The sequence below is a fragment of the Pongo abelii genome, chromosome 2, assembly GCF_028885655.2.
Source record: "Pongo abelii isolate AG06213 chromosome 2, NHGRI_mPonAbe1-v2.0_pri, whole genome shotgun sequence".
NCBI lineage: Eukaryota > Metazoa > Chordata > Mammalia > Primates > Hominidae > Pongo > Pongo abelii.
Window position 1 is genome coordinate 95,394,950 of NC_085928.1, and position 27,179 is coordinate 95,422,128.

At 39.0% G+C, this 27,179-nt stretch overlaps 1 protein-coding gene across 19 annotated transcripts in view; it reads left to right on the forward strand.

The window, feature by feature from the left end:
* The window catches only part of CFAP20DC (CFAP20 domain containing), a 355,007-nt gene that overhangs the window by 93,312 nt on the left and 234,516 nt on the right, over nucleotides 1–27,179 (forward strand). For 17 of the 19 annotated variants that reach the window (XR_008523269.1, XM_054550630.2, XM_054550631.1 and 14 more), the window contains exon 5: nucleotides 20,990–21,104. Coding sequence is in view for 17 of the 19 variants with exons in the window: in XM_054550630.2 (XP_054406605.1) it covers nucleotides 20,990–21,104 (115 nt within the window). In the remaining 2 variants the exon portion in view is untranslated. Of the gene's footprint in view, nucleotides 1–7,309; nucleotides 7,535–20,989; nucleotides 21,105–27,179 lie in introns of those variants that run through there. The other 2 variants (XM_054550639.2, XM_054550644.2) reach the window with 2 other exon arrangements.

Sequence of the window (27,179 nt, forward strand, 5' to 3'; positions counted from 1 at the left end):
CTGTGGCAACTTTGTCTGGGGCTGCTGCAGTCCCTCCCTTTTTCCCCAGCTCTGTCAGTGCAGTCAATGAAAATCAGCAGCTCCATTGCCAGAGCCAGCTGACTTGATTTGGAGCACAGTGGAAATACCTCATGCCTCTGCCTGTGTTGAAACCTTAGCAATATTGGTGGTATATGAATAGAAAAGGCCAACATCACAGCTGGCCTGAGTTTGAGATCCTGGTTGGGGCAAGCAATAGACTGGCATGTTAGCCACGCCAGGGAAGGAGTCAGCCATAGTGAGCTTTAATAAGTACCTGCATATCCCTGGGGGTCAGGAAGCTACGTGCTCACATTCTGGAGAGACTGAAAAGAGCCTTTGCTGTCAACACATTTCTGGTTAAATGACAGGCCTTGTACAGTTGCAGAGGAGACACAAGAGGGCCTAGCAGAAAGTAAAAGCTGGGCCAGGCTTGTTCACTGCCTGAGCTTTGAATTGTCCCATAATCAATGCATAGATCATCAGCAAGGGTGGAAGCTTTACTAGTACAAAGTGTTTGAGCACAGCCTCTGACCAATTGTTGGTGACCACCAAGCAATGCTAACACAGCAGTGACCCCTAGGAAGCCAGGCTTAAAAGTAAAGTAATAACAAAAATACTGAACAGAGAATTTGTGGTCACAAATCTCAGAATACAGATTCTCTTTCAGTGCACATGGAATTTTTGCTGGGAGAAATCTTAATGCTAGGCCATGAAACAAGTCTCAATAAATTTAAAATGATTGAAATTATACAAAGTATGTTATCTTACCATAATGGAATTAAATTAGAAATAAACATCAGATAAAAAATTGAGGAAATCCTCACATACTTATAAATTAAATAGTGTGTGTCTTAATAGCCAGTGAGTCAAAGGATGAATAATAAGGAAAATACTTTAAAGATCAGAACTGAATGAAAACAAAAATGCAGCATACCAAAATGTATGAAATGTAGCCAAAGTAGTGGTTAAAGGGAAACTTGTAGCTGTAAATTCGTATGTTAAGAAAGAAGAAACATTCCCAAATCAATAAGCTAAGTTTCCACCCTAAGAAACTAGAAAGAGAACAGCAAACTGAATGCAAAGAAAGCAGAAGGAAAATACTGGAGTAGAAATCACAGATCAGAAAAGAGTAAAAACGGAACAGTAAATCAATGAAACCAAAGCTGGTTCTTTGAAAAGTTGGACAAAACTTACAAACCTTTTGTTAAACTGTCCAAGAAAATAAGAGAGGAGACACAAATGACCAAAATCAGTAAAACAGGAGAACACTGCTCATAACCCTTTAGAAATTAAAACGATAAGAGAATACTGTGAACAACTTTATGCCAACTCCATAGACAATTTGGTTGACATGGAAAAATTCCTTGAAAGGCAGAAACTTATCACAACTGAATCAAGAAAAAAAACAGAAAATTTCAATAGACATATAACAAGTAAAGAAATTGAGTTAATAATTAAAAAATCTTCCCACCAAGAAAAATTCTAGCCCAGGTTACTTTGCTGTTGAAATATATCAAATGTCAAATACTTCAGAAGATAGAAAAGGTCAGGCACAGTTTTTGTTTTTGTTTTTGTTTTTTTGAGACAGTCTTGTTCTTGTCGCCCAGGCTGGGGTGCAGTGGCGTGATCTTGGCTCACTGCAACCTCTGCCTCCTGGGTTCAAGCAATTCTCCTGCCTCAGCCTCCCAAGTAGCTGGAATTATAGGCACCCGCCACCATGTCAGGCTAATTTTTGTACTTTTAGTAGAGACGGGGTATCACCATGTTGGCCAGGCTTGTCTCAAACTCCTGACCTCAGGTAATCCACCCGCCTTGGCCTCCCAAAGTGCTGGGATTATAGGCATGAGCCACCGTGCCTGCCCAAGGCACAGTTTTATTCATTATGAGACCGCTATTATCCTGATACCAAAGACAATGAAGACATCACAAGAAAACTGCAGACTAATATTCATCATGAATACACATATAAAAACCTTCAACAAAAATATTAGAAAACAAAATCTAGAAATGTACAAAAATGATTATATACCACGGCCAAGTGGGATTTATCCCAGTAATGAAAGGTTGGGTTTATATCCAAAAATTAATTAACGTAGTATGCCCTGTTAGTAGAATGAAGAACAAGAAACACATAATCACCATAATAGGGACAGATAAAGCATATAACAAAATCTAACATCCATTTCTGATGAAAACTTTCCACAAACTAGGATAAGAAGGAAAACTGTGAAAAACATATAGCTTATCATACTAAATGAAAGACTGAATGCTGTTTCTCTAAGATTAGGAACAAAACAAGGACGAGTTCATTCATTATTTATATTTACCATTGTGTTCTAGTATAATGCAATAAGACAAGAAAAATAAATATTATAAGTCATCCTTATTGCAAAGGAAAAAGGAAAGCTGTCTTTAATCATAAACATGTGTCCATAGGAAATCCAATGTAATGCATTTTTTAAACTACTAAAAGGAATGAACAAGTTCAGCAAAGTTGCAGAATATGAAAGTCAATATATGCAGAAATGATTGCATTTCTACTACCAAAGAGCAATTGAAAAATGAAATTAAGAAAACAGTTCCAATCCCAGTAACAATAACATCATCAAAAGAATAAAATACTTAGGAATAATTTTTTTTTTTTTGAGACAGAGTCTTGCTGTGTCACCCAGGCTGGAGTGCAGTGGTGTGATCTCGGCTCACTGCAACCTCCGTCTCCTGAGTTCAAGCGATTCTTCTGCCTCAGCCCCCTGAGTAGCTGGGATTACAGGCTTGCACCACCACGCCCAGCTAATTTTGTATTTTCAGTAGAGACGGGGTTTCTCCATGTTGGTCAGTCTAGTCCCGAACTCCTGACCTCAGGTGATCCACCCGCCTCAGCCTCCCAAAGTGCTGGGATTACAGGCGTGAGCCACCACGCCCGGCCTAGGAACAAATTTAACAAAGGTAGTGCAAGATTTGTATGCTGAAAATTACAGAACACTGCTGAGAGAAATTAAACATCTAAATAAATGCAGAGACATTGATTTGGAAGATTCAATGTTGTTAAGATGACAGTCTTCTGCAAATTCATTAGACTTTTTTGATAGGAAAAATCCCGGTGAGCACTTGTTGTTTTTGTCGAAATTGATGAGCTGATTCTAAAATTTATATGGAATTCAAAGGTAAAACAATTTTATAAAAGAACAACAAAGGTGGCAAAATTACAATTAGTGATTCCAGAATTTACTGTAAAGCTACAGTAATCAAGTTAGTATGTTACTGGCATGAAGACGACATGTAGATCAATGCAGCAGCATGACAGTCAAGAAACAAATCCTTACATTTATGGCCAGTTGATTTTTGACAGAAGTGCTAAAGCAATTTAATGGGCAGAAGACTAGGTTTTTTTCAACAAATAGTGCTGAGACCTTTGGATAGTCACATATATAAAACTTAATTTAGAACCTTGCCTCACACTGTAAACAAAAATAAACTCAAATGGATTTTGGACTCAAATATAAGACTTTGGCCAGACACAGTGGCTCACGCCTGTAATCCCAACACTTTGGGAGGCTACTTGGGAGGCTACTTGGGAGGCTGACGCAGGAGAATTGCTTAAACTGGGGAGGCGGAGGTTGCAGTGAGCGGAGATGGCACCATTGCACTCCAGCCTGGGCAACGAGAATGAAACTCCATCTCAAAAAAGAGAAAAAAATAAATGTTAGAGTTAAAATTATAAAACTTCTAGAAGAAAATAGAAGGAAATATTTATGACCCTGGGTTAGTGAAAGGGTTTGTAGATATAATACTAAAATATGATTAGTATAAGAAAAAAATGATAAATTGGACATTATCAACATTTTAAAATGTTGTGTTTCAAAAGACACAAGTAAATGAAGACAAACCACAGACTGGTGAAAATATTTGCAAATCATATGTATGATAAAGTTCTTGTACACAAAATATTTTAAAATTTTTACAATTAATAATATGAAAATATATCATCCAGTTTAAAATTTGGTTAAAGGTTTGAATAGGCATTTTGCAGAAAAAAAAAGACAAAGGGCTAAAAACCACATAACAGTATTTTCAATACTATGTATCATTGAAGAAATGTAAATTAAAGCCATAATGAGATAATACCTCACACCCACTATAATGGCTGTGATCAAAAATATAGAGAATATCAGGTGTTGGTGAGGATGTGAAGAGAATGAAATTCTCATACTTTGCTGATGGAATATGAAACAGCACAGCCACTTTTCCTAATATGTACCTATGAACAGTGAAAACATGTGTCCACATAAAGAGTTGAACACGAACGCTCATAGCAGCATCATTCAGGTTGGCCAAACGTGGAAACAGCCTACAATTCCATCAACTCAGTTGGTGAATAGATCAACAAAGTGTGATATATCCATATACTAGAATACTATTCTGTAATAAAAAGTTATCATACATTCTGCAATATGAATGAATCTTAAAACGTTATGCTAAGTGAAAGAAGCCAGATGCAAAATATTTTAAATTTTTTTACGTTTATATGAAATATCCAGAAAAGGTGAATTTAGAGACCAACACCAGATTGGTATTGTCTGGGGCTGGGAGTTTGAGTAGGGGTGGTCTGCAAACAAGCATAAGGGATTTTTTAAAAATAATTTTTAAAAAATTTATGGGTTCATAATAGGCATATATATTTATGGTGTACATGAGATGTTTTGATACAGGCATGTGTAATATGTAATAATTACATCATGGAAAATAGATTATTTATCCTCTTAAGCATTATCCTTTGTTTTACAAATAATCTAATTATACTTTTAGTTTTTAAATGTACAATTAAATTATTATTGACTATAGTCACCCTATGTGATATCAAATACTAAGTCCTATTCATTCATTCTATTTTTTTGGTAATCATTAACCATTCCCATGTCCTCACCACCTGCCCACTACACTTCGCAGCCTCTAGTAACTGTCCTTCTACTCTGTCTCCATGAGTTCAATTGTTTTGATTTTCAGATTCCACAAATAGGTCAGAACATTCAATGTTTGTCTTGTGCTTGGCTTTTTTTACTGAATAAATGACCTCCAATTCCATATATTGTTGGAAATGAGTAAATCTCATTCTATTTTATGGCTGAATAATACTCCATTGTATATAAGTACCACATTGTCTTTATCCATTAATCTGTTGATGGACACTTGGTTTGCTTCCAAATCTTGGCTATTGTGAAGAGTGCTGCAACATACATGGGAGTTCAGATAGCTCTTTGATATACTGATTGCCCTTCTAGGTATATACCCAGTGGTGAGATTGCTGGATCATATGATAGCTCTGTTTTTAGTTTTTTGAGGAACCTCAAAACTGTTCTCCATAGTGGCTGTACTAATTTACATTCCCACCAACAGTGTACAAGGGTTACCATTTCTCCACATCCTTGACAGCATTTGTTATTGCCTATCTTTTGGATATAAATTATTTGAACTGGGGTAAGGTATCTCACTGTAGTTTTGATTTGCATTTCTCTGATGATCGGTGATATTGAGCACCTTTTTATATGTGTGTTTGCTATTTGTAGATCTTCTTTTGAGAAATGTTTGTTCAAATCTTTTACCCATTTTAAAATCAGATAATTAGATGTTTTCCTATAGAGTTGTTTGAGCTCCTTATATATTCCAATTGTTAGTCCCTTGTCACATGGGTAGTTTGCAAATATTTTCTCCCATTCTGTGGACTATCCCTTCACTTTGTTGATTGTTTCCTGATATGGTTTGGCTGTGTCCCCACCCAAATCTCTTCTTGAATTATAGTTCCCATAATCCCCTTGTGTTGTGGGAGGGACCCAGGTGGAAATAGTTGAATCATGGGGGTGGTTTCCCCCATCGTATTCTCGTGATAGTGAGTTGTCAAGAGATATGATGATTTTATAAGGGGCTTCCCCCTTTGCTGGGCAGTCATTGTTCCCCTTGCTCCCACCGTGTGAAGAAGGATGTGTCTGCTTCCCCTTCTGCCATGACTGTAAGTTTCTTGAGGCCTCCCAACCCAAGCTGAACTGTGAATCAATTAAACCTCTTTCCTGTATAAATTACCCAGTCTCGGGTAAGTGTTTATTAGCAGTGTGAGAATGGACTAATATATTTCCTTTGCTGTGCAGAAGCTTGTGCACCAGTGAATTGTCTTCCCTTCAGTGTGGCAAGTTCTTCCATGTTCTGTGCCAGTCCAGAGGTGCCATCCAGGAGCCAGGGACTAAAGTCAAAAACCTTAGCTGTCTACCTGGTGTTCTATTGTATTGCAGCTGAGACAGCACTCAAACCACAAAATGTAGTCTTTCCCACTCTTCTCTCTCCTTTCCAAAGGCAGAGGTGTCTTGCCCTGTGGCTACGGCCACCTCATGCCCACTGGGAGTACTGCTAGACTGCTGCTGATGTTCCCTTAAGGCCCAGGTGCTCTTCATTCAGCTTGTGGTGAATGCTGCCTGGTCTGAGACTCACCCTCCAGGAAAGTGGGCTCCCCTCTGGCCTAGGGAAGATTCAGAAATGCCTTCCAAGAGCCAAGTCCTGGAATTGGGGGCCCCAAGAACATGCTTGGTGCTCTTCCCCCTTGTAGCCAACCTGGTACCTAAGATACAAGACGAAGTCCTATTACTTTTCCTTTCATTTTTCTCAAGCAGAAGAAGTCTCATCCTGTAGCCACTACAACTGGGAATGTACTGAGTCTCATGTGAAGTCAGCAAGTCTCCGGCCCTCAGTGTATTACAATGGTATCACTGCTGGTTATTCAGTGCCAAAGGACTCTTCAGTTAGCTGGTGAAGAATCCTGCCCATACTGGATCTTTCCTCCAAGGCAGTGGGTTCCCTTCTGGCCCAGAGTGTGTCTAGAAAGGTCATCCAGGAGCTAGGGCCTGGAAAGGGGGCCTCATGCCTCTGACTGTTGCCCTATCCTACTGCTGCTGAGCTGGTATCCGAAGTGCAAGACAGAATCCTTCCCAGTCTTCCTCAAGCAGAAGAAAAGGAGCTACAAACTGTGCAGCCTGGGGTTAGAGGAGTGATACCAGCATGCCCTTAGCTATTCCAGCTGGTGTCTCAAGAGGTCACATGCCTCCCCAGTTCACTGCCTCTGAGACCAGTTCAGCACTAGGACTTGCCTAGGAGTTGCAGACTTTGTGGCCTAGACTGCTGTTGAAGTTTATTTGGGGTCCCAGAGCACTTTAGTCCATGGTGGCTAGGCTTGCAGGAACTTAAGTTTTAATCGCTGGGATCAGTGATTCACCTCTGGCTAGGGCTGGTTTAAATGCTCCCTCTGTGGGTGGGCATCAGCTGAGTTTGGTCTGGTTTTGCTTTCTTCTATAACAAAGGCAACACTGAGTTAAATGCCTCACAATTGCTGGCTGTTCCTCTACGTGACACACAGAAATGCTGTCTGCACCATGCTGCCACAACCGAACATGGGGGAGGGGTGGCATCAGTGATTTAAGATGTTTTTCCTACCTCTTTAGTGCTTTTTTCAGCAATATGAAGTTAAAACCAGGTACTGTTTGAGTGCTCACCTAATTTTTTGGTTCTTATGAAGGTGTTTTTTTCTGTGTATAGTTGTTAAATTGGTGTACTTGCAGAGGGAATGATCAGTGGAGCCTTTTGTTCTGCCCCTCTTGGTCTAAGGGATCTTTTTGAGATGATGGGAATGTTCTACAACTGGATTCTGGTGATGGTTGCGTAAGTCCTTAAATATACTAAAAATCATTGAATTTTACACTAAATATGGTAAATTTTGTGGCATGTAAATTATTCCTCAGTAAAGTTTTTTTTTTTTAGTTTTTATTTCAATAGTTTTTTGGGTACAAGTGGTTTTTTGCTACCTTAATGAATTATATAGTGGTGAATTCTGAAATAAAGCTGTTTTTAAAAAGCGAATCAAATGGTATTCAAAGAAAGGTTCCAAGAGTGCCAGTTATTAATTTAAAATCATAGGTGTAAAATATGCATTGTAAAGAGTGTTAACCATTAAAAAAAGAAATGAGCTACAGTGTATTTTAATAAGCACACTAAAGTGTCTTGGGTTCAGAATTGCTACTCTTCTCTTTTAAAGACAGAAGAATCCTCAGTGAATTGAAACTTCAGTAGAAGGGAAAACTAATGGAATGAAATTCCCTATACTAATCATGCAACATTAGAATGAATGTGTAAGGGAGGCCATAGAACCATCTTCTATTGGCCATTAAATTCAGTACACAGCCATATAATATATATTGAAACGTTTTACATATTTAAACAGGCTATTTTGCAATCTCACTGTTTCCTTGTAACTGTACCTAGAGCTATTTGATGCCATCACTGAAAATGTGCATCCTAATTTTGTAATTTTTAGGTCATGATGAGGAAAAATAAAAACCATTTTGGCTTAAAGAATAGATGATTCTATAAATGAATCAAATCATCAGAAGTCTGAGATCAGTTTTGCAAGTTCACTCTAACCTGAAGTGAGCATTTGCAAATGATTGTAAATGATTGTACATACAGAAGAAAGGTGAATAGGTAATCTGAATAAATGAATTTATCTACACTCTTGGATGGGTGCTACCATTTACTCAAATTCTCATGGAGTTGCCATTGTGGGAAAAAACTGTCAATCAAAGATGAAGATCTAAAAGCAAATTGAAAATTGAATTGAAAAGTAATTTTACTTTCAAGTGGTTTGCAAATGTAGATGTTAAGTTTGAAATGAATGCTGTTAATGACCATAGCTGAGAGAGTTATACACCTGCTGATCACTAGAATATTATTATAAATGAGGTTGATTTTCCCATCAACTACCCCATTTTTTCTCAACATAGTGTCATTACTTTTTCTATCACATTGCTGACCCTTAGCTGTGAATGCTCACTTATGTATATAACAATGTATTAACTCATATATGGTGTTTTTAAAAAATGAATCCTTAAGTACAAGAGGAATAATGCTAGTGTTACTTGTCTCTTTCTTCTTTGTTAGGTTACAGGAGGTTTTTGATGGTGAAAATCAAGCCTGTATTACAAGTGTAGAGCTGTTTTACAAGCAGCCTCCTTGCAGCAACTAAATTGCCCCCAAAAAAGCACATAAGTGTAATGAAGCTTTTAAGTAGTCACACATATGCATTTATATTCTCTCTCTCATGAATGACTAATTTTAATTTTTTTAAAGTAGCAATTCAGCTTGCTTTTAGAACCATTTAAGCTTAGCACATGATTTTGTTTTCCCCCCAAAGCCAACTATTCTTGATTATGAGATAGGGGAAGGTTTGCATATTTATTTTTGCAAAGACAGTAGCATAAACCCTCATCACCATATGGATGGCTTAGTCCTAATATCTGTGTCTTAAGCTGGGCACATGATCATTTAGAAATTCTTCCAAACATCAGAGCCATAATGATTAGACTTAACTGGGAACTATTTTGTGCAAACCAAAATCTGACTTCCGTGAAGATAAACCTCATGCTGTGAGCCTAGCATTTGGTTCCTATTGAGTTTTGCAGTCTAGAGGACCCACCTCTTAATAAATGTGTTGGATTACGTTGAAAGATACACTATAGCAGAGGAATGAATCTTTCTTTTGGCTTTTCACAGTCTTCTGTCTTGCATGCTTTTCCCTAAATGTGTGCATGGTTCCTACCTCTACTTGACTCAACTCAGCTTAAATGTTGCCTTATGTGAGAGGCCTTCCCTAACTACCCTTTCTAAAATAATACTTCCCATCCCTATCACTCTGTATCACTTTGTCATCCTTTATTTCTATTCCATAGTCCTTATTGGGAATTGACATACTATATGTGGACTAGTTTATTTGTTACTATCTTCTCCGTTCGAACAAGCTGGAGACCTTGTTTTTTTCACTGTGAAATCCCCAGTATCTACTTCCAGACTTGAGAGCAAGTAGGTGCTCAATAAGAAGATGAGCCAATATGTAACTCTGGTAGGGCTTCAAAAAAGGCCACTTAGCAAATATTTCCTAATTAATTATAAACCCCTGAACCTAGCTCTGTGAGAGTACTGTGATAAGCAGGATGTGATCTCAGTGCCCTGGGGTGCTTATAGGCTAGTAGAAGAGTTTATATATAACTGTTATATATAACAGTTTAATCAAGACTCACTGGAGCAGAATAAAAGATGTCATAGCCTACAACCCCACCCATTCCCACTTTCCACTATGGAGGTTGGGACATTGATAGAGAGAGGATTACATAGGCATGTGTGAGCCACTTATGTTTTAGTTAATAGAAAATTAAAGGCCAGAATTCCACAGGGTTCAATGAACAATCTACAGCCACCCAAGCTGATGATGGTTACTTGAATACAAGCACTGCAATACTGTGACAGTCAATTTCAGTTGGCATAATAAAGAGAGAAGGGGCTTTCCAAGGGAAATGCATAAGCAAAGGCATGAAAATAGAAAAGAATGTCATACATTTAAATAACAGGAAGCATACCAGTATTGTCATTGTGGCAGTCCACTCCAGTGTCCCATTTCATGTCCTCTGGACCCACCTCTGCTATCAGCTGCACTGGACAGTTTGGTGCAAGTTAGTGCAAGTGTACCCTAGAGCCTCCTTTGATGCTGTGGAGGCCCACTTCACCCATGGACCCAAGTTCCAATATACAACTTGGAAATACTGGGGAGTTAAGGCCCCTAAAGGCAGCCCGTAACCCTTGGGGATTGGGAGTCAGTGATTATGTGCTCCCACCTCCCACCCTTCAGGTGGTCTATTCTGTAGGCTGTTCTGTACATGTCTTCAGAAGTCCCGGTGGAATGGAGCCCCTGTGACTTGTAGTGCTGTCACTGATAGTACATTCTTATATTGCCTTTTCCTCCTTTGTTGTCCTATTCTCCCTGCTCCCTGACTTCTGCTTCATGAGATCACCTCTGAAACAGACTACTTGCACCGTATTTTAAATTCTACTTTTGGAGATGTGCTTCCTAAAGACGCTGCACAACACAGCCAAGTATATGAGATAGCTCTAAGGATTGCATTGGCCAACAAACTCACAAGAATTGAAGACCTTACTCAGTATTGAATTTTATAAATATTCTCAAGGATATAAGTCATGAAGTACACATGAAGCAGAAGGAGATCCAGTCCTTTCTAAATGCACATGGCCCAGATTTAATGGGTAAGTTCTCCAAGCAATACCTGAGGGAGAGCTACCAGCCCAAAGAGAGCTTATTTTGGCTACTTCATATATTTGTAGCTTATGTGGCATTTTTCAGGGAGCCATGCCCCCATAAGCCCATGGATTCCAGGTTGTTGACTACAAGCAGTCCTAGACGTATCAGGTATATCCTGCAAAAGGCTTTCCATTAAGAACTTTTCCCCTAATACCATTAGTGCATTTTCCAGGGAGCTCACTCATGTTTACAGGGAGTTTTGGCTGGTCTTATATCTTTTTTTTCTGGAATGCCCTTTAGTAAAGTAAAGTAAATGGTTGCAGGCCTGCTGCTCTCTTTCCTTCCCAGAGGAAGCATGCAACCTTTTAAAAACACTGAGCCAGGTAACTACCAACCTTGGAGTCGTCAGATAGACTTGTAAATAATTTACCATTATTGCTCTTGCCTCATCATTTTAGGCTTTAGTAGGTCTCCTGGCTCTGCTACTTACTATCTATGAGACCTTGAACAAGTTGCTTAATGTCTCTGAGCCTCTCACTACATTGGTAAAATGTAAATATTGATTCCTATTTCAAAGAGTTGTTGGGAGGAATAAATGAGATAACACAGGTAAAATGGTATGCAGGTTCTGGCACGTGGTAGGGATTTAGATGTTGCTCTTCCATGTCCCATCCTCTTCTAACTATTTATAATTATATCCTTGATTTCTCCCCTGCTGAGGTCTTCTTGATATCTCATATTAAAACTCCCAGGAACCAATCTTGGCTTTCTTCTGCATTTCCTCTCTTCCTCTTGTACCAATTTGGATATTCTCTCCTGGAGTCTCAGGTGCTAACCCCCTGGTTTCTGTCCTGCACATTTTTCTTCATGGGGTTTGATAGGAGCAGAGGGTGCATAGAGAAATGTGGTGACAGGCAATACTGGGGTAGTGGATAAGGGTCAGAATTTGGAGGTCCCTGAATAACAAACAAGGTAGGAAACTTGGACTTTATTCCATAGACTATAAGATGCCAAAAAAGAAATTGGAGCTTAGGGGTGACATTCAGTCTCCATGGCTGGTCCACATGAAGAATGGACTGAGAGATAAAACACTGGGGGCTGGGTGGGGTGGCCCACGCTGTAATCCTAGCACTTTGGGAGGCCAAGGTGGGCAGATCACCTGAGGTCAGGAGTTCGAGACCAGCCTGGCCAACATGGTGAAACCTGTCTCTACTAAAAATACAAAAAATTAGCTGGGTGTGGTGGCACGTGCCTGTAGTCCCAGCTCCTTAGGAGGCTGAGACACGAGAATCGCTTGAACCTGGGAGGCAGAGGTTGCAGTGAGCCGAGATCACGTCACTGCATTCCAGCCTGGGTGACAAAGTGAGACTCCATCTCAAAAAAAAAAAAAAAATTGGGGCAGTTGGGAAACCAGTAGAAGAGGCCGTTTCAAGCAACAAATGACCTGAACTTTGTAACTGTAAGAAACCAAAGGAAAGAATAGAAAAGAAACCACTAAGAAAGTGACTTTGGGCTGGTCGTGGTGGCTCACGCCTGTAATCCCAGCACTTTGGGAGGTCAAAGTGGGCCGATCATGAGGTCAGGAGATTGAGACCGTCCTGGCCAATGTGGTGAAACCTCATCTCTACTAAAAATACAAAAATTAGCTGGGTATGGTGGTGTGCGCCTGTAGTCCTAGCTACTCGGGAGGCTGAGGCAGGAGAATTGCTTGAACCAGGGAGGCGAAGGTTGCAGTGAGCCAGCATCGATCGTGCCACTGGACTCCAGCCCGGTGACAGAACCAGACTCCGTCTCAGAAAAAAAAAAAAAAAGAAAGTGACTGACAACATGTGGCAACTAATTGGATTGGTGAAGTTCAGATGTGCCACTGGACTCCAGCCCGGTGACAGAACGAGACTCCGTCTCAGAAAAAAAAAAAAAAGAAAGTGACTGACAGCATGTGGCAACTAATTGGATTGGTGAAGTTCAGATGCTCATGATGACCAGCAATCAGTGATTCTCAGGAGTCCTCGCTAATAACTGAGAGGATTTGAAGTAAGTATATGAGGCCTATTGTGAGGTATGAGGTTACCCCCAGGAGCCTGGGAATGAGGAAAATAAGATTAGCCTCCAACATTTTAATTGTAAGATAATAACCATTGGATCAGAGCTTCTTTTTACCTATCAAAAGGAAGGATTTGTGGACGGAAAGAAGATAATCTCATACACACATACACACGAAAGGTAAACATGAACTATGTCCATTCAAACACAGTGTAGGGTAGGCATCTTAGCCATTAGATATTAAATATCTTGTTCCCAGGAGGAAAGATCATTCTACTATGCATGTGTTTATAGGGATCACCTGCCCCAAAAAGAAAGCAAGCATGTAGTTCAGAAGGTGGATACTGGGATTAATTAGATCTGAGTTTAAATCTACACTCTGCTGAATGTGTGGTTTGGGGAGAGATACCTAGCCTTACTAGCTAAGCTTTAGATTCCTCATCTGTAAAATAGATGATAATAATAATAGTAGATATCTTGTAGGGTTTATGGAAGGATTAAATTAGATAAAGTATATAGAGTGCTTAATGCATCGGCATATAGAGAATGTTCAATAATTGATATTTAATAATGATATTTTTGGAAAACATATGCATCTTACACTGAAGTCTAAGTCAGTCATTCGGATTATATGCTAAGTCAGGAAATCCTTCTGATACTTGATAGATTTTTTTTCTTTATATGAATTAACACATTTCAGTAGTTTACACTCCAGTCTTGCTAGCTTGGAGATCATCCTTCTGGAAGGCCTTACACAAGATCATGGATGGAGGCACAAATTTGTAACCTATTGGAAAACTGGATCTAGAATGAAGCAGGAAGAGGTTCTAAAGGAGTGAGAGGGAGAAGTGAAAGGGGAGTGGTTTTCAGCGGAGAAGCAAGTATTATCTTAAGAATATAATATGGTTCTGTGGTTCTCACCATACCGTAAACTCTATAAGGACAGAAACCAGGGAATCCTTGGTACTGCTATATTCGGAGCACTTAGCACAATGTCTTTACTAGTCTTTTGGTAAACAGTGAACAAATGAAAGTGCTTCAGCCTGGAATAGTAGTTGGCATAGTGTTGCATGACAGAAATGGCAGTGGATTTTAAGTTCAAAGACAGAATGGTAACACTTGTCTCTGCTACTTACTCACTGTATATCCATGGGGTAGTAATTTCTGGAGTCTTATTTTCTCATCTGTAAAATAGAAAATGAATGAAAGTGTTAAAAACAACTATTTAAGAAAAGTTACTTCTCTCTGGCTGCCCTTAACATTTTTTCCTTCATTTCAGCCTTGGAGAATCTGAGGATTATGTGTCTTCGGGTTGCTCTTCTCGAGGAGTATCTTTGTGGTGGTCTCTGTATTTCCTGAATTTGAATGTTGGCCTGTCTTGCTAGGTTGGGTAAATTCTCCTGGATAATATCCTGAAGAGTGTTTTCCTACTTGGTTCCATTCTCCCCGTCACTTTCAGGTATACCAGTCAAATGTAGGTTTGGTCATTTCACATAGTTCCATCTTTCTTGGAGGCTTTGTTCATTCTCTTTCATTCTTTTTTCTCTAATCTTGTCTTCACGCTTTATTTGATTAAGCTGATCCTCATTTTCTGATATCCTTTCTTCCGCTTGATTGATTCAGCTATTGATACTTGCGTATGCTTCACAACATTCTTGTGCTGTGTTTTTCAGCTCCATCAGGTCATTTATATTCTTTTCTAAACTCGTTATTCTAGTTAGCAATTACTCTAACTATTTTCAAGGTTCTTAGCTACCTTGCATTGGGTTAGAACCTGCTCCTTTAGCTTGGAGTAGTTTGTTATTACCCATCTTCTGAAGCGTACTTCTGTCAAGTCCTGAAACTCATTCTCTATCCAGTTTTGTTTCCTTGCTGGCAAGGAGTTGTGATCCTTTGGAGTAGAAGAAGTGTTCTGGTTTTTGGAATTTTCAGCCTTTTTTTGCTGGTTTTTCCTCATCTTCGTGGATTTATCTACCTTTGGTCTTCGATGTTAGTGACCTTTGGATGGGGTTTTTGTGTGGACATCCTTTTCATTCATGTTGATTCTATTCCTTTCTGTTCATTAGTTTTTTTCTAACAGTCAGGCCCCTCTGCTGTAGGTCTGCTGGAGTTTTCTGAAGGTCCACTCCAGACCCTCTTTCCCTGGGTATCACCAGCAGAGGCTGTAGAAGAGCAAAGATTCCTGCCTGTTCCTTCCTCTGGAAGCTTCATCCCAGAGGTGCACCTGCCAGACGCCAGGCAGAGCTCTCCTGTATGACGTGTCTATTGACCCCTGCTGGGAGGTGTCTCCCATTCAGGAGGCACATGGTTCAGGGACCCACTTGAGGCAGTCTGTCCCTTAGCAGAGCTCGAGCACTGTGCTGAGAGATCTGCTGCTCTCTTCAGAGCCGGCAGGCAGGAACATTTAAGTCTGCTGAAGCTGCACCCACAGCCACCACTTTCCCCGGGTGCTCTGTCCCAAAGAGATGGGAGTTTTATCTATAAGTGCCTGACTGGAGCTGCTGCCTTTCTTTCAGAGATGCCCTGCCCAGAGAGGAGGAATCTAGGGAGGCAGTCTGGCTACAGCGGCTTTGTGGAGCTGCTCTGGGCTATGCCCAGTTCGAAATTCCCGGTGGCTTTGTTTTCACCGTGAGGGGTAGACTGCTTACTTGAGCCTTAGTAATGGCAGACGCCCCTTCCCCGACCAAACTCTAGTGCCCTGGGTTGACTTTAGACTGCTGTGTTCTCAGTGAGAATTTCAAATCAGTGGATCTTAACTTGCTGGCCTCCGTGGGGGTGGGATCCACTGAGCAAGACCACTTGGTTCCCTGGCTTTAGCTCCCTTTCCAGGGGAGTGAAGGGTTCTGTCTCACTGGTGTTCCAAGTGCTACTGGGGTATGAAAAAAGACTCCTGCAGCTAGCTCGATGTCTGCCCAAACAGCCGCCCTGTTTTTTGCCTGAAACCCAGGGCCCTGGTAGTGTAGACACCTGAGGGAATCTCCTGGTTTATGGGTTGCAAAGACCACGGGAAAAGCATAGTATCTGGGCCAGGATGCACCGTTCCTCATGGCATAGTCCCTCACGGCTTCCTTTGGCTGGGGGAGGCAGTTCCCTGACACCTTGCACTTCCCAGGTGAGGCAACGCCCCACCCTGCTTTGGCTTGCTCTCCATGGGCTGCAACCACTGTCTAACCAGTCCCAGTGAAATGAGCCGGGTACCTCAGTTGGAAATGCAGAAATCACCTGCCTTCTGCATTTATCTCACTGGGAACTGCAGACCGAAGCTGTTCCTATTCAGCCATCTTCTGGCACATATCATTTTATTTTTCTTTTACAGCATAAAAATCTTCAACAAAATACTAGCCCAATTGAAATTTCCTCCAAGAATACAAAGTTCATTTCACATTTGAAGATCAATGAGTATAATTAAATATATAGACAGGATAAAGGTGAAAAACAATAGGATCATTTCAACCAGTATAGAAAAGGCATTTATCAAAATTCTGCAACATTTCATGATTGAAAAAAGAATATCTAAAAAAGTAGAATGGAAAACAACATCCTCAGTGTGATAAAGTAAACTACGTCTAACATCATACTTAATAAGGTCATAATGAACACTTTCTCCCTATGATTGGGAATAAAGCAAGGGTATATATTCTCATGATTTCTATTTAAGATGTGCTGAAGGCCCTAGCCATTGTGGTAATGCAAGAAAAAGAAATGAAAGGGCCAGGCACGGTGGCTCACGTCTGTAATCCCAGCACTTTGGGAGGCCGAGGCGGGCGGATCACGAGGTCAGGAGATCGAGACCACGGTGAAACCCCATCTCTACTAAAAATACAAAAAATTAGCCGAGTGCGGTGGCAGGCGCCTGTAGTCCCAGCTACTCGGGAGGCTGAGGCAGGAGAATGGCGTGAACCCAGGAGGCGGAGCTTGCAGTGAGCTGAGATCACGCCACTGCCCTCCAGCCTGGGCCACAGAGCGAGACTCCATCTCAAAAAAAAGAAAAAGAAATGAAAGGTATCAAGTTGAAAAAGCAGAAGTAAAACAGTCTTTATTCACTCCGGGACATGATTGTTTATGTATAAAATCCTCAGGAATCTACAAAACAACTACTGGAACTCAAGAGTGAATTAAGCAAAGGTCAGAGGAAACAAGTACCATATAGAGAAATCAATTGAATGTCTATATACTAGAACCAAATGACTGGGAAGTGAAATTTTCCTTTTTTTTTTTTTTTTTTTTTTTTTTTTGAGATGGAGTCTCGCTCTGTCACCAGGCTGGAGTGCAGTGGCACAATCTCAGCTCACTGCAGCCTCCACCTCCCGGGTTCAAGCGATTCTCCTGCCTCACCCTCCTGAGTAGCTGGGATTATAGGCATGTGCCACCACACCCAGCTAATTTCTGTATTTTTAGTAGAGACGAGGTTTCACCATGTTGACCAGGATCATCTAAATATCTTGACCTCGTGATCCACCCGCCTCAGCCTTCCAAAGTGCTGGGATTACAGGCATGAGCCACTGCGCCCGGCCCTAGGAAGTGAAATTTTAAAATTCATTTTCAATTGTGTCAGAAGACAAAATACTTAGGAATAAATTTAACAAAAGATGTGCAGGGCTTCTAAAATGAAAACTATAAAACATTAAAAAAGAAATTAAGCAAAGCGTAAATAATTGGAGATACATATCATGTGAGTAGACATGATCAGTGTCATTCCCCTGAAATTGATCTATAGATTCAACACAATCCAAGTTAAACTCTCAACACTTTTTTTTAATAGAAAATGATAAATGGATTCTAAAATCTATATGAAAAAGCAAAACCCAAACAAATCTTGAACAAAACTAAAGTTGAAGAGTTTCTTTACCTGGTTTCAAGACTTACTCTAAATCTACAGTAATCAAGATAGTGTATTATTGGTATAAGAATAGACAAATGGATCAACGAAAAAAATGAATCAACAGTCCAGAAATACAGCCTCACACACATATATTTATGGTCAACTGATTTTCAACAAAGTACCAGGGCATTTCAGTGAAAAAAGGAGAGTCTTTAATAAATGGTGTTGGGACAATTGTATAAACATACAGAAATAAAAGAACTCCAACCCTTATGTCATACAACTCACAGAAACTAATTTGGGATGAACTAAATGTAAAAACAAACTATAAAGATGTAGAAGGAAACATAAGAAAGTATTTGTGCAACTTTAGCCTGGGCAAGGATTCTTCAGAACACAGAAAGCACTAGCATAAATAATGTTAAACTATATTTCATGAAAATTCACCTGCCTTTTCACAAGAATAGAGGCTCCAGAAGGATAGGAACCTTGTCTTTTTCATCGCTGTCTCCCTGACGTACTCCCAGCAATTTTCCTGGCTCAGTCTTTGTTGAATGTATGAATGAACGAATGAATGTTCCTGTAGTTCCATATGAAGTGATAGTATACTCAATCATTCCTCCATTTGGAGTTTGACTCTTAACTATTTAGATTAAAAATATGTAGTTTGTCTGGGCACAGTGGCTCACGCCTGTAATCCCAACATTTTGGGAGGCCCAAGCAGGCCGATCACCTGAGGTCAGTAGTTCTAGACCAGCTTGGCCAACATGATGAAACCCTGTCTCTTCTAAAAATACAAAAATTAGCTGGGCATAGTGTCAGGCGCCTGTGATCCCAGCTACTCAGGAGGCTCAGGCAGGAGAATCGCTTGAACCTGGGAAGCGGAGGTTACAGTAAGCCACGATTGCACCATTGCACTCCAGCCTGGGCGACAAGGGCGAGACTGCATCTCAAAAAAAAAAAAAAAAAAAAAAGGACCGGGCACGGTGGCTCACGCCTGTAATCCCAGCACTTTGGGAGGCCAAGGCAGGCAGATCACGAGGTCAGGAGATTGAGACAATCCTGACTAACATCGTGAAACCCTGTCTCTACTAAAAATACGAAAAATTAGCCAGGCATGGTGGCGGGTGCCTGTAGTCCCAGCCACTCGGGAGACTGAGGCAGGAGAATGGCGTGAACCCGGGAGGTGGAGCTTGCAGTGAGCCAAGATCGCACCACTGAACTCCAGCCTGGGTGACAGAGCTAGACTCTGTCTCAAAAAAAAAATAAAATAAAAAATAAAAATAAAATTTAAAAAAACGTAGTTTTATTCATGAAAGCACAGTAGCCCTTTAATAAAACTGTGATAGATGAATTTTTGATTAATGCAGTCCCTCTTTTTGTTCCCTTTTCCTTTCTAGAATCCCAGTAGTCTTTCCTTTTATTTCCTAATCAGAACTTACAGAAGAGACCTAATAGCATCTCTGATGACATGATTTTCCAAACATATTTGATCCTGTACCCCATTAGTAAAATATTTGTACATACCTGCCATATAGGGGCATTTATTTAGAAAATATATAAATATGTTACTATACTACTGTATAATGAGACATGCACAAAAATAACATTTTAAGGGGATGAGGTGAAAGTTCTAATGTTTTCTTCCTGCACTTCAGTGGATTGTTGCATATCACTCCTCCTCCCCATGTGTTCATCCCACTTTGAAGACATTGCCTTAGGGTAAATGTGATACTATGTTTACATATATGTATATATATCAGGGTATAATACTGCCATAGTGTTAATACTTCTGCATTTTAAACCTTAGCTCTGACTGTGGATTGAAAGACTTTGTATTTTAAATGAATTTATGATATCATTTAGTGCAAGCAGGGTGGAATTTTTAGGTCTGGAGCATACTCTGAAATCTCACCTAACTTTTACTGTATTTATTCTTAACATTGTCTAATGATAGTTTTTTTTTCACTGAAAGATATGTAGAGTAGTTTAGAGAGGAGCAGTACCGAGATTAGAAAAGTGGGAAGGAGGGGGAACGGAAGTGCTGTAGAAAAAACAATGCCAATTTTAAAAACAGTTAATTACACTATAAATATTGACAACGATGCATTTGAATGAAATGTTGTCTTCTTGGGGGATTACTAAATATAGAAAATTAGCAGTGTAATGTGTCTAAACAAAGTTTTTCCCTAATAATGGGGAAGAATCATTCTCAAATAAAAAGACGGTTTTTAAAGAAGCATCAATTCTATAATATAGCAGCCTGAGACAGGTTTGGAGATTTTAAGCCTGCTGTGTTACCTCTGAGACCTAAAGAAAGCAGAACATAAAAATGAGCCTCTATCAATTTGAAGCAAACTTAATCTTTGTGATCATGGCTGTGGTCTAAATCTATTAAAGATGTTCAATTTCAGTGTCCTTGGTATCACTGTGGGTTGACCTGAATAGTGAGCGATAAAGTTGTGTATTATAATTCTGGTTGGAAGATATGTGCTTAGGAAGTGAAACTGACAGCCAGTGTTTTGTGTCTGTCTCTAAGCAGACTAAGAGCCTATATAAAATGACAGATGCATTTTTAGGGAAAGAAACCCATAATGTTTTCTTATTTAGTAGGTGACAGTATGTCCCAAGATAACACAAGCTTAAGGGGCTGGAACAAGTATGGTTATTAAAGGCTAACAGTTTCTCAGTTCATCCAAATTGAATTTTTTCATAGGCTGGAGGACTGTGGAAATCTAGTGTGGAGTACTGAAATAAATTAGCATATTAAGTGAATTTATACATTCAGGCTTCTGAGCACCTTGAATTCAAGAAAGAAATTTTATTACTTCTTGAAAGAAAAAGGCAATTCTTAAATTCTGTGTTTGATCTTCCAGTTGAAAAGGGTCTATATGATAAATTATATCATTTTGATGATTATCCAAAGAAGTGGTTATTAAATTGATGGGAATCTTTCTGTCTTCTCTCCTCCATTTTTTCAGAATTACTGATTTAGGGAACATCAAAAGAAGATTATATTTATCAACGGTCCATAAGGAACTATCCTCCACCCCTCTTCATGCAAAAATTCCACTCTTCATGATCAAACGTAAAATTGTAAGTGTCATATGAATGTTGCCTAAAATATTAAATTCAATTCAACAAATATTAATTATGGGCTGACTCCATATGTGAGGTACTTTGTTAAGTACGATGGTGGTATAAAAAATGAATAAAATTCATGACCTTCCTTCCCCTCTCTTGAAAGAGCTTAACATCTAAGTGGAATAACGTAATTATTTGAACATCTATAAAATCACCAAAACTATTACAAAGCACAATGGAGAGAGAAAGTGCTATTGGTAATGTGAAAGGGAAAGGAATCCATCTGACTGGGGATGGGGGAAGGCTTTCTGAAGGAGATAGCACTTAGAGTGGACTTGGGAGGACTCTAAGATTTCAACAGGGAGAGATAGGAAGCCAGGCATTCCAGCAAAAGCAACAGCATGGGCAGAAGCATGGAGGCTGGAAAGAGGTAACCTCCGGAGAACAGTGAACAATTAATCTTGTTGCCAGATTGTAAAAGAGCCCTAAGGAAACATTGGTCTGACAGTACAAGAGCCTGATATGGGTTCAGACATTTTAAGTACGTTGTGTAACTTCTGAAGGGCCTGATTTTTCTGACAAGTCTTTCTCAAACTTCAGTCATTTCAATACTACTCTCAGTACCCTGTTTGTGTACTACCCATTCTGGTATGCACTTGATACTTTCCTTTAAATCAACTCTCTCTCTCTTTTTTTTTTTTTTTTGCTTAAATTTAATGTAAAAGAAAACTTTATACCACTTTTATAAGTGGAAAACCAGTGTAATTTTCCCAAAATACAACATAAAAATAAACATACTGAAAACAAAACAATATTTTAAAGTCTAACTGGGTACTGTTTCTTGTTTAAGGCTCTGTCCTGAGGGCTGCTGTTTGTTAAAAAGAGTTTATCAAGGATTAGATACATGTTCAGCCATTCTCCCTGTCATAGTTAGGACTGAAGGAAAACTGACAAAGGGACATTTTTATTCTGGGATCCAGAATTATTTAATGCCACACCCATATACCGTCTAAAATCATTTCACAAATGGTACATGTTCCACTCTTTGGGAACTACTATGGTAGATTTGAAAAGGAAGCCATTAAAGCTTTTGGGCTAGAGAAGGACCACACAGTCAGTTCTCTGCTTTGGGAAGATTAATCTGATAGTAATATTTGCAATGATTTGGAGGGTGTAGAAATTGGAAGTGAGGAAGTTATTTGCAATCATCCAGATTAGGGTTAGTGAGGACTGTGGGGGCAGTGGGGGGAGCAGCGGAGGAATGGATGTGAAGCAACATCAGAAACTTAAAAGTCAGATGAGCTAAGACATGTATGTAAACAGACTTTTTTCCATACAATGTGGTACATTCTGTGAGAGCAACAATCAGAATGAACTACAGAGTAAAAGGAGAGTGGTCAGAGAAGGCCCTCTGAAGAAGTGGGTGCCTGAGCTTGGCCTTGAAAGACAGGAAGGCATTAACCAGTTGAAGAACGGGAGAATAGTGCTCCTGGAAGAGAACAAGCAGCATTAATGGTAGCTGTGTGGTGTGCAGACAAACCCAGTGATCTAGTGTTACTGAAGAGAACCAAGGAGGTTCCAACAAGGGAGAACAGTTGAGTTGGGAAAGTATTTAGGGAGCATGGCAATCATAAGTAACTTCAATAAGAAGTTCTGGTATATCAGGAAAGAGACAGGGCCATGAACTGAGAGAATGGAAAGTGGCAGCATGAAGTGCATACTGACCATTTCTTTCAGTAGGCAGATCCACTGGGCTTTCTGTTCATGTAGAAAAAAGTAAAGAATGGGAATTAAATATAACTTTGGAGATTGGCAGCCCTGTAATAAAAATGAGCTGGATTATGGAATAAATGGATGGTTTCTGTTTGCAGTAGAAGTTTTAAACATTCATTTAATATTAAATATCCATAAATGCTTGAACATTAAATGTGAAGTCTTCAGTTATTGAAATTAAACCATTTAAGACATTTAGGGAAATGCCTTACAAATAAAATTGTATTCATCATTTTGTGTTTAGGTATTGATTTCCTTATTCATGTAAGATTCTTCAGAGTTCAGTGTTAGGTGGTTTCTAAGAGTTAAAGCCCACGTGAGACAAATACACTATTCAGTGTGTAGTTAATAAATCAAATTTGTCACTACCTTGCTTTTGTGAGTTCAGTCACCCTTGTCAGTTAACTAACTCTGAAGTCTAGATATTTCATCAAAATCTGAGTATTATGTATGTGGCTGTAACCCACACACATAGTGTACGTTCATGAAAATTCAGTATTTGAAAATAAAATACTATATTTCCATTATAAGTAAACCACACAAGTATCTTGATGAGATAGAAAGTGAACTTGACTGAAAGGTCTTTCATATTCGATAAATGAGTTTTTCAGATGAATGTGTGTTATGTGTTTACAGTGCTGGGTATGTAATGACATAAATAATTTAGTATTTAAACTATAAAGAAAGGAGCTATAATAGGTACTGTGGAGCAAAGTTTCCTAATCCTTTTCAATTCATCTGTCTTCCTCATGTTTCTACCCCTGGGCAAGTGGCTCAATAGAGAATATAAAAAAAGGAGATATAGGCAAGAAAGTTAAATATGGCTGTTAAAAAATTAGTGATATGAAGAAATCATATTAGTGACTACTCTAGGTGACTTCAGCTCATGTTATGCTAAATTTTAAAAAGCAAAACAGTCATAGCATATCTAGAACTTTCCTTCTGAATATGGGTAAATCTAGAAAAAATTTGAAGCAGTCTAAACAATAAGAAACAAATAGGGCATTTGTTTCCGTGGTGTTCTCCTCAGGCCCATACGCCAATGCGGTGAGATCATCAAGTCATAATTACTCATAATATGTTCTAATTGCTCTATATTTTATTACATATATAACATATAAATAGTATTTAGGGGTTAAGAACATAGAATCTGGATTCTGATACTTACTAGTTTTGTGATCCCTTGCAAAGTTCCTGTTTCATTTTCCTCATCTATAAAATGCAGTTACCTGAAGTATACACACCATTAAGGTTGTTGTGGGGATTTACATGAATTAATAAGCATAAAGCTCTTAGAATAGCGCCTGGCATAGAGTAAGTCCTAGATAAGGATTATAAGTCCTGTCTGATCTATAGATGCTACTTCCTCCAGGAAGCACACTATGATTTTCCCTCTGCAGATTAGATATTTTGGGCATAGCTCATCATTGCCATTCACAATTTCATAACCCTCATAATACCTCTCCACCTTGCACTTTAACAATCTGTTTACTTGTCTGTTTTCCCCAGTAGACTACAAGCATATCTTATTTTCCCAGTAGACTACAAGTGTATCATCTCCAGTCCCTATTAGTGCATGGCATATAGTAAGTGATCAATAAATGTTTATTGAACAAATTGGCAAGTCTTAATGTATCTCCTGACATGGGAGAAAAAAAAATGAGTTTATCATGGCCAAATTATATAAGCTTTCTAAATATGCTTGTTGATTCCATAAATGCCTAGGAGTATTCAAATACTAAGAAATTTGGTTTGAAAACTTGCTCTCATTCCTCCCAATCCAAGAGGTGCTTGGCAGCAGAGAGTCTTTCCTTTCCACTGCTAGTATACTCTATTCCCAAAGAGCCCTTATTTAATTAAAGCTGAGTTGTGTTTTAGGGGAAGTTTCTCCAGAGAGCAGCAAGGTGGCAGAGAGCATCTCACCCATTCAAGATGCCACCTCTAGTGGCCTTCCTGTTGTTGATGTGGTATTGGCCCCAGTTCTCTGTTTTTGCCAAAGCACTCTTCACTTCTTTCTACCCCTTAGGAACTAGTAGATATTTTGTTGGCAAACCTCAAAACAGCATTCTAAAAGCATATCAGCTAACACTTATAACTCAGGAAATTTCACGTAAAATTCGTAATTTCAGACTTTGCTTGAAAAAGGTCAGATTTCTCAACATTGAACCTGCCTTATCGCACACAAGCACTTGGTGGGAGCTAAGTAGTAATGTCACACTTCTAAGAAGCTGCAAGCTCTCCTGTAAAGTTGAATCCTCCTTACTCATAAGGTATGCAGGTGGACTCAGACCCTTCTTGCTTCACTCATTTCGGTTTTCTGCCTGGGCCTTCTAGGTGTTCATTGGCAACCCTTGATTTACAGGATAATTGCCAAATGGTCCACTTTGCCTTGGTTTTTTAGCTAAAGCCTTTAGGTAGCCAGAGGCTGCAAATAAAGTTAATATTCTTCTAGCCACACCAAAATGAATATTTATATATAGGCCACTTTCTGTCCCAAATGCCTTTAAATGTTCCTTTCAAATAAAAATTTTTATATTTCATGTTATTTTTAGCTGTGAAGAATCACTTTAATATTTAAGTTATAATAACTTATGGTTTTAACTTGGGTTTTCAATGGCAAGAACAATTTTAAAAATTAAAAACTATCAGATTAAATAGAAGTACCCACTTAGTTGAGACTCACTGGAATCAATCTTACTTCTTTAATGTAATTTCAGTTAGTTGATGCTGGTGTCAGATGAACATCAATGTCTCGTTACCAAAGTATGTATTAATATACAGTAAGTTTAATTCCATTTGAATAAGAAGTTCAATTATGAGATATCATTCAGCATAAATCATTCATTGGAGATATAACAAAGTGATATGTTAAATTACAATGCCAGAGTTTTTTAGTAACCTCTAGAATTCAGATACCCAGTGTTTGTCATTTAAATGGATAAAATTACTCTTTAGGAGCTATTCCATCATGAACCACAACTCTGATGGAATATTTTATAACTTTTATTACAAACTGGAAGTCTGATATAATGTTTTTAAAACTTCCCCTCATAGATCATTTTTCCCATAGAGCCAATGATGTAGAAGTTTGAGGTTTTTAATAGTGTTTAATTTCTTGAGTGTCATTGAATGAGAAGGGAATGGAGGAGGCAGGTTTATTCGGACAAAAGGTCATTTAGAAATACATACAAAATACAATTAGAGGATGTGTCTTAATGATGTCATTCTAACCTAGAATTCATTGTAATGTTGATGGTACTTGATTGAGAGTTTTTTAATGTTTTCATCTCATTTATGTGAATATTATTATTTTTTCTTTTTTTCTTCTTCTTTTTTTTTATTATTATTATTATACTTTAAGTTTTAGGGTACATGTGCACCATGTGCAGATTAGTTACATATGTATACATGTGCCATGCTGCTGTGCTTGCACCCATTAACTCGTCATTTAGCATTAGGTATATCTCCTAATGCTATCCCTCCCCCCTCCCCCGACCCCACAACAGTCCCCAGACTGTGATGTTCCCCTTCCTGTGTCCATGTGTTCTCATTGTTCAATTCCCACCTATGAGAACATGCGGTGTTTGGTTTTTTGTCCTTGCGATGGTTTACTGAGAATGATGATTTCCAATTTCATCCATGTCCCTACAAAGGACATGAGCTCTTCATTTTTTATGGCTGCATAGTATTCCATGGTGTATATGTGCCACATTTTCTTAATCCAGTCTATCATTGTTGGACATTTGGGTTGGTTCCAAGTCTTTGCTATTGTGAATACTGCCACAATAAACATATGTGTGCATGTGTCTTTATAGCAGCATGATTTATAATCCTTTGGGTATATACCCAGTAATGGGATGGCTGGGTCAAATGGTATTTCTAGTTCTAGATCCCTGAGGAATCGCCACACTGACTTCCACAATGGTTAAACTAGTTTACAGTCCCACCAACAGCATAAAAGTGTTACTATTTCTCCACATCCTCTCCAGCACCTGTTGTTTCCTGACTTTTGAATGATCGCCATTCTAACTGGTGTGAGATGGTATCTCATTGTGGTTTTGATTTGCATTTCTCTGATGGCCAGTGATGATGAGCATTTTTTCAAGTGTCTTTTGGCTGCATAAATGTCTTCTTTTGAGAAGTGTCTGTTCATATCCTTTGCCCACTTTTTGATGGGGTTGTTTGCTTTTTCTTGTAAATTTGTTTGAGTACATTGTAGATTCTGGATATTAGCCCTTTGTCAGATGAGTAGGCTGCGAAAATTCTCTCCCATTTTGTAGGTTGCCTGTTCACTCTGATGGTAGTTTCTTTTGC